The sequence below is a fragment of the Pempheris klunzingeri genome, chromosome 16, assembly GCF_042242105.1.
Source record: "Pempheris klunzingeri isolate RE-2024b chromosome 16, fPemKlu1.hap1, whole genome shotgun sequence".
Classification (NCBI taxonomy): domain Eukaryota; kingdom Metazoa; phylum Chordata; class Actinopteri; order Acropomatiformes; family Pempheridae; genus Pempheris; species Pempheris klunzingeri.
This window is the reverse complement of record NC_092027.1, coordinates 12,588,449-12,597,108: the sequence shown is the minus strand read 5'-3', so window position 1 is coordinate 12,597,108 and position 8,660 is coordinate 12,588,449. Positions and strand designations below refer to the sequence as shown.

Below are 8,660 nucleotides of genomic sequence, written 5' to 3'. Positions count from 1 at the left end.
CATGGTCTCATTGCAAACACTTGACATATTACAGTTTGTACTGTGTCACTGAAACAAGGTGGGAAGACCAGGAAAAAAATGTCTTATATAATCTGCATATATCTAGGTTAGATGATAGAGAAGGTGTGTGATTTTTAGGAGCATTAGGGATCAGAGAGCCACAATGGGAGGGACTGTGTGCTGGATGTTCAGGGGGAAGCTCCATGAGACAAGGCCGGGTGGGATGAGGACAGTTTTCATAAGGTCCTGCTGTGTCAGCGTTTTCTTCCATCACTGAGAGCAATAACTCTGACCATCAGTCAGTGGAAGACCAGGCCAAAGAGCATGCATAATTAGTTATAAATATATACATTTAAATTTACACATATAAATGCATATAATTAGAAATTAAGGACATATATATTTACTTATGAAACAACAGTTTTTGTTACATTTCGCCTAACTACAAGCCAAAGGTGTTTGGCTGCACAGTTGAGAACTGGTATTCTTCCTCTCAGCAGACTCTTAGAAAAATAATGGGGGACCAGATTGTGTGAGACATGTGGGAGATGTGGAAAGTTTTTTTTCTTTTTTACTCCACAAACTTTGATGATTTTATGGTTTTAATAAAACTGGTTCAAAATTATTGTTTATGTATGACTACTTTTTATAATTCATAATATTTACTCTAATATCTTCAGTATTGTGTGTGTAGACAGTGACGTCTGAAGATCTGATTGAGAAAGTTATTTCTTATATTCATGGCCTTTTTATGTAGATTAAAATGTATACTCAGCTCAATTCTGCAGTGTCAGGGACACATGATAAGGATCTTTTTTCACAGATATAAACTACTTTCCACCTATTCCATTTTCTAAAATCTATTTTAGTGTGCAAGAGTGTGTGTGTGTGTGTGTGTGTGTAGCATGTGTCTGGGCCTCCATGTCCCACATAAACACTTGAGTGAACATCTGCCTCAGAGAGAAACCTGGAGAGAGGACACCCTCCTGTTTGAAGTGAGAGAAATTGCAGGTCTGTAAAATTAGCCATAATGAGCCGATCGTCACATATATCAACAGGTTCTGCCAGTGAAAACTACCAGGTGTGAGCAGACCTGCTGTGTCCAGCACAGACGCCTTGGAGGTGACCTTAACCTTGCATTCCTGCATCAAATTACTCACCTATGAACATTTTGAGTGAGCTCCGAGCTTTGGTTAGAAATCACGCTTCAACTCTCAGCACACTTTTGGTCTACAGAGTTTCTGTTGATAACACATGAGTTGTTTTAGAAGAAAAAACTCTCTTGTTCACAAGCTTATATTCAGTCTTTAAATTAGCCTGTTTCACAATAGAGTTAATAATGTACATATACATCAGAATGAGGAAGAGAGTGCTGTTAGTTTAGAAATAACAATCTATTCTCTCTCTCTCTTACAGCACCGAAAATGTGTTTTGTTGTATGTAAATTAAGTTTTTTTCAGGTAAAACATAATATAACAGTGACTGGCAAATTGTCTTCTTCAGTTTGGACAAAATTATATTCTAGACTAGATGTTATCCAGATATTTTTTCTGAGCTGATGAAAAGACCAGGACTTTTTACATGAGAACTTTTCACACGTCTACTATAATTCTTCACAAATACATACAAACTACTCGTTTAAAATATTGCGATAATTGCTCACAAATTACTTAACGCATGAAAAGTGAGTTGATGGATGAATGAATAATCACCACCACACTCATTTCCTCAATTTACAACCCAGTTGATATAAAACCTCTTGTGCAGTTAATGAATATAACTAATCATTTAGTTGATTCGCTAAAATGTGAAAATCTGAAAGTTATCCCACAAGTTATTAAGACGTGACCCCAGTGAAAGCTTTCCAGTTGCTTATGAAAGTATCTGGAGAAAAGAACACAATATTACAGAGCTTATCTCCTCACAGCAGCCACAGGGACCAAGTATGGAAACTTGGATCAAGGGATCTGTCCGGTGACTGTTTACATTTCTTTCATTTTTCTGCGTCACCAAGTAGCCAAAGCATTCATTACCTCAGCTGCTACTGATCCTCTCCTCCCAGCTGATGGTGAGGAGTGGACGAGTACCAAGAAAAAGGAGGAAGCAGTTATTAAAGACAGAGGCAGTGAAACAATCAGTGGCTGGCGAGGCCCCACCCTGGTCCCCCGGTCCTGGAACATGAGCTTCTTCTCGGGTTCTGCGAAGCCATTTCTTAGCGCGCATGCAAACACAAACAGTCTCCCACCACTTTTCCATGTGCTGTTTGTACTTGAGTGTGCTCAGCGGATGTCAACAAAGATGTTGTGGAAGATCATAGTGGCTGCCAGAGGCAAAGCCCTTTCCCATGAACAACAATAGTAATGAAGAACATACATCTCACTATTACTTTGCGGGATTCCCTGTCAGACTACTGGAGCAGGATCAAATCAAATAGCCCCAAGGGGAATCCTGAGACAAATATATGTACTGTATACCTTTGATGTATTGTTTCCTGTTGTGCAGACTAATATTTCAACATTACATACATACACAATAACTTTTTGCTTGCAGTTATGAGCGTTTCCTGAGAAAAAAAAATTGGGTCACTTGTCTGTGGGGCTAAATAAGCTCCACTGTAAAAACTGTAGAGGATTATGACTGTAGATAAATGATCAGTGTTTCTCAACAATTAGTAAGTTTATCAGATATTGATTCAATCTGCAAATCGAATTGCTCTGCTCTCAGACGTCCAGTGGGGTGCTTTAGTGTCGCCATCTTCTGGTGGTTTCCCAGTACAGTTGCAAAAATTGCACGAAACACTTTGGCGAATGTGCCAAATTACAGTAATATTTAAAAAAAACAGTCCGCTGAAGAAAGTTAAATAAAACCAATGTCCCATTATAATAATTAGACACATGATCAGTTTTATTAAGTTTTCCTCTGTTCTATCATCATGACTATGCTAAAAAAAAACCCATATTGCAAGAATATGACTTTTGGAAAACATGTTGAGCAGAGTCAAAGGCCTCCAGGAGCAGAATCAGACGTCATCTCTTCGGTAGATCAGTCAAGACTGCCTTCCGCTTGTCCTCAACACAAAGCATTCTCCTCTTTTATTTTCTAAAACAAACTGTCTGTCTCTCTCTAGCGTGGGCCAGTTCCTCTCCTGCATTCACACATTCTGTAGGCACAAATGTAGAAAATACCTGCAACAGACAGAGGCACATTCAATAGGTCTACTAACTACAGTTCAACAATCTGGCTGAATCAATGAATGTTATGTTTCCAAAGTTATGTCTATGATATCAAATTTGTTTTAGATAAACACACACACACACACACACACACACACACAAATATATATATATAGTATATATTCATACTTTCCTAACAGGACTGGAGATTATCTAATAATATGTTGAAAAAAAGCTTATTGTCTTGAATATTTGATAGTAACTTCTGTGGGTATTGCTGCCTCTGAGCTCTTTGATAAATTTGAATAATAATGTTGCTTAAGTCTGGAAAAGAATGACCCCGGCCCTTGTCCCATCTCACCTGCAAAGAAGGTCATGAGCATGGCCACCCAGCCCAGTATGTAGGACCAGGAGAAGCGCCAGTCACCAAAGCGCCTCCCCAGGAAGTTGACCGTCACTCCAGTGTAAATGGCCATGCCCAGCAGAACAAAGAAAGCTGAGAGGGAGACAGGGAGACGCATGTCAGGTGTGATCAAGGTAAGTGTAAGTGCATGAGTGTCAGTTTAGCAGAAACAAGACTCACTGGAGACGAAAAACATGATTCCTGCAGCAAAGGAGCGGTTGAACCTTTCGAAGGATGAGAAGTGAGCAAAGGACATGATGCCAGCGATGATGCCTGCGAAGCACGACATCCCTGAAAGGATCATGAAGGCCCTGGTGGCATTCCAGTAAGCTGGACGGAAACAGGAAGAAATCATCAAACATGGCAACTACATACATGTATTAACAGACATATATCTGTCTGGATTATTTTCATTTTCAGTGCAGAAAACTCATTGATTTACACCTTGGAACGTTTCCATTTTATTAAATTCTCTCCAGATATGATTTAAGTTTTTAGGCCAGGCACACTTACTCTAACCAATTAAGCATGTTACTATTCAGTAAACAAATTAACTGGCCTTCAATCATTCTGACGCTCTTTGCATACTGACACATTAGATGTAGCAGTATGTGGCACCAGATAGCATTTTTCACACTTTTAAGCAAACTTATGTCTCTGTCATTAACTGGTTCTTAAATTGACAGGGACGTAGAGTGAAACTGTTGGCAGGAGTTAAAGGTTTTCCTCACAGACACATCACTCTCCATCCAGACCTTATGCAGTCACACAGCTGTATCAAAAAATCTGTATGAAAACAGAATTACCCTGCATGTGCTTTTGTCTCAGTTGCTATCTTGGCTGTATCACAGGGGTTAAAAGACATCTTACCTATGCTGTCAGTCTGCATGTAGCACTTGTTGGACATGCAGTACCTCCACAGACCCTGGTGGGCATAGTTTCCGGAGAGACGGTACTGCATCCAGTAATCAGTCGCAGTGGAGACCACCAACAGGATATTACCAACGATAGCGCAGAACAGGCCCCCTCCCATGAAGCTGTACATCTTGAGTTGAGATAACGGGGCTGCTGCAGAGCAACTGTGATGTAGTGAGGAAAAATCATGGAAGTTAATGGTACTGCAGATATTGAAGAATGATCATTTGCTATTCATCTAGAATTTAGGACGTTGAATATACAATTGCAGAAATAAAAACCTCGTATTAATTCAAATATGTGGCACTAAACAAGTATAGTGATAAAAACAGATTATCATTATATCATTCTCTTTGTCATTACCTTTAAAACTGTATTAATACTCAGCATGCTTGTACAAATTCTGCCAACACTGCCACACAAAGGATCCACAAACAAGGGCTAAGAAGAATGGTGAATTCTAATCTGTCAAATTAACTTGATTCTCCTTTTGGAGCTCTGTTCGAAAACCACATATGATGCCATCCAATCATGAAGCCACTTCTCAATAAGGAAAACCACAGAAATGTGAAACAAACTGAAAGCATTCCTCCATATAAGAATAAGAATAAGAATAAGAACACTAATATATGATAATATGATAATATATGAGCATTTAAGAAGCATGCAGACCCCTTAAGCAGAGTGGAGTCCTACAAAACATATTTAAACATATATTACCTCCTCTTTAGTGGAAACATCACTATACGTTGAACAGGAGCAAAGCAAAACCACAGTAAAAGCTATAATGTTGCAGTTTGTTGTTGTTGCCCTTCCCAATCCTCATGTCACACCAGTGCTTGTTCAGCAGAAATGAGGTTTTATCTGATTCTGCCAGCCTCTGTCCAATCACAGTCATCATAAATGAAAATGTAATGCTCTAGGATACACACAATAACCACTCTGAAATTTGATCCCTTACCTTGTTTCTGGAAATGCACCCTCTCTGCTGCCCACCTTTCTGAGGTACAGATAGAAACGGGTGGAGGGGAAAAGAGAGAGAGAGAGAGCTGCTGCTCACTTGGGGGTAAAGAGAGAGAGTCACAGACAATACTACAACCACAAAAGTTGTCCCCTCGTTTTTTCTGTCGATGAAAGCAAAATCCTTTGCAGCAATCAGTCTCCCTGTGTGGGATGCACTTGAATGAGACACCGAAGGGGCCACAGTGCATGTGACCCTGTACATTTGAGTGTGTGTGTGTGTGTATGTGGGCATGCATGCTTGTGTGTATGTGTCTGTGTGGGGTTTGTGGGGCCTTGGAAAAGGGGTGATGGTCCATGTTTCTTTTTTTGGGGTTTTGTTTGTTTGTAAATGGTGTGCTCTAGAACTGGGGATATGCATAGGTATGCAGGACTGTCTGTGTCAATGCGACATGCTGAAACACACACTTTTCTTTCAGTGCTGTCACACTGTGGCGTTGTGGAGGGACACATATAGAGGGAGCGCTCTATACAGGCAGTGTCTCTGTCCCTCCACTATAGGACTGTCTTAACTAAGAACAAATACAATACATGTTTCATATCCTGAGCTCTACCATACACACTATACTCAGATAAACATGCAAGAACTGACAATTTTCAACAACTACTGTGACTCATAAAAAATGCAAAGGAAAGAACAAGAATGTAGCATGCAAGCATGTAAAAGTAAAAGTATGCTCTCTCTCTCTCTCAAGCTCACAGACTCACTTTACCAGAGGCAATTACTAAAAGTGAGCTTTTCAAATCTTGCATTGAATAGACCAAGTATTAACATACAAAGTGTGACATAGCACATAGTACATGACAATTGCCACAGTTTAAATCTAGAGTATACTCTGGCCAGGGAGTGTGAGTAAAGTGAGATATTGCTGGATATTCTGTTTGTCTGCGTGTGTTTGGAAGTACGCATAAGTATAAGTGAAGGGATGATTCAGTCACTAAATCTGTGAAAAAAAATAAATTAGAAAGGGAAGATACTGTAGTTAGTTTTGACCTAATGGTTAGAGAAGCAGTGATTTCGAGCAATAGACTCCATGCTCACCTACTCCAGTGAAGCCACTTGTGCCCAACAGATTAGACTGTGATTGTACTGAACAGTGTCCGAGTGTGTATGTGTGTATTTTTACAGGACGGTCCTGTTTTCAGCAAAGCTTCTTCAGATAAATATGGGTCAGAGGAAAAACGGTACAGGAAATTTTTTTACCGGCACCTCGGATGCAATCCCAGAGTAATTTAGGAATGTGGAGGCCACTGAATGGCTCTGAAGGGGTTCGCATCTGTCAAACAGGCTAGATTAACATTGTTATTGTCAAGTTCTCACAGTATTATAGTGTAACATGTCTAAAACAGGAGCTGTTCTAAGGCCAGATCAGCAGGGCCCAGCAGGCATATTCAGGTGTATTCATAGCTAAAGAGATGCAGCGCTCCTCGGAGGAGTGTCATCTATTTAAGGAAAACAAAAACCCCATTTACTTTATCCGTGGTTACAACATTGTGTTATTACAGTTAATCAGCTGATCAAAACTGGTAATTAAGCGTAACTAGGCAGTCACTGTTAGCATAAACTTGACAAATGCAGACAAAGACTGATGTAATGATTGTCCATCATAATATGCCAGAGCACAAGGTGATGTTTTCAGATTTCTTGTTCGTTCCAACTAACAATCCAAAGATACTTAATTTGCAGTGATTTAAAACTGTGAAAAGCAGCAAATCCTTTTTTGAGAAATGTCTGATGATTGATTCATGGATTAGATGACTAATGGCTTCTGCTCGACTTGTTTACATTTCCTGTTTAGCTCTGCTGTTGGGTAGAAAAAATGTTCCAACAACTTTCCTGACACAAGCTGTCTGCTGAGTCAAGTAATTTCCTATTTTCATTTAAGCAATATAACCATCACCTATACAGACATGATCTGACAAGCAGCTTCTTCATCAAAGCTCACATCATCATGTATCCAGTGGAGGAACGTAACCAAATACGTTTTCTAATGTACCGTCCTAAAGTACAAATTTGAGATACTTTACAGGAACTTTACTTTTGTATTTCCATTTTAAGCAATACTTCTACTCCGCTACATCTCAGAAACAAATATTAGACTTTTTACTGGAATACATTTGTCTGACAGATTTAGCTACTTTTCAGATTACAATTTTTCACCACCACAAATGTACAAATTTGGTGATTTTGAATGTGAATGTTTCTGATAAACTGATGAAGTGCACGTTTATGGGTTCAGAAAATTCTTCTTCATAAGATGAATAAACCATAAAAAAAGAAAACATGTTGGATCAGATGGATAAATGCATTACCACAAAGCTGAAAATTGGTTGTTTTTCTGAGCTTGTAAAAAGTTGACTTTTTGGAGACACATGACTCTCATTAGAGAGCAACCGTACAAACACGATGATCTAATAGACCAAGATGTATTGTTTTGGATTAAATGTCTCAACGGTGTATTAAAATTAGCACAATCTTAATCTACATCTACAGCAGTAAAATGCATCATACACATCAATGCAGCAGTAGGCCGAATATTAATCCCAAAACACACTCAGAATCAGAATCAGAATTACTTTAATAATCCCCAGGGGGAAATTGCTTTTTGTTACGCACAGCTCCAAAAGAATAAGAATAAACTTCAAACACGAAAGTAATAATAATAATAATACCACTACTACTAATAATAATATATAACAACATGTACATTCAGATTGAGGAGATGTATTATATAATACTAATAATAATAATACCACTACTACTAACACCAACAATAACATATAACAACATGTACACTCAGAGTGAGGAGCTGTATGATATTATAATAATATTAATAATGTAATGGTAAACACTGACAGGACATCTGCATGATGAATACTTTTACTTTTGATAGTTAAACTACATACAGCTGATAGTTTTACTTGAGTTAAGTTTTGAATGCAGGACTTTTACTTGTAGTAGAGTATTTTCAGATTGTGGTATTAATAATTTTACTGCCATGAAAGAACACTGACTACATGAATACTGAATACTTCTCCCACCACTGCCTACATCAGGTACAGGGGTGTATTTTGAGCCTGGTACTTGAGAGGTCCATGCAGACCTGGGACTCTCCTCAGATTCGTTCTGGAAAGAGGTTTGACCTCTT

At 38.8% G+C, this 8,660-nt stretch overlaps 1 protein-coding gene across 1 annotated transcript; it reads right to left on the bottom strand.

Moving 5' to 3' along the window:
* Positions 1 to 3,123: 3,123 nt before the first annotated feature.
* On the bottom strand, positions 3,124 to 4,621 carry LOC139215901 (lens fiber membrane intrinsic protein-like). Its single transcript, XM_070846940.1, has 4 exons — positions 4,447 to 4,621; positions 3,757 to 3,906; positions 3,535 to 3,669; positions 3,124 to 3,185 (listed from the first exon to the last, which is right to left on the bottom strand). The coding sequence occupies exons 1-4, from the start codon at positions 4,619 to 4,621 to the stop codon at positions 3,124 to 3,126; spliced, it is 522 nt and encodes a 173-aa protein (XP_070703041.1).
* Between the last annotated feature and the right edge of the window lie 4,039 nt (positions 4,622 to 8,660).

Coding starts and splice junctions, on each gene's coding strand:
- LOC139215901 (XM_070846940.1), bottom strand. CDS start 4,621: ATGTACAGCTTCATGGGAGGGGGCCTGTTCTGCGCTATCGTTGGTAAT. Junction 3,907..4,446: donor CATGCAGACTGACAGCATAG/GTAAGATGTCTT, acceptor GTTTCCGTCCAG/CTTACTGGAATGCCACCAGG. Junction 3,186..3,534: donor GCTCATGACCTTCTTTGCAG/GTGAGATGGGAC, acceptor TGTCTGTTGCAG/GTATTTTCTACATTTGTGCC.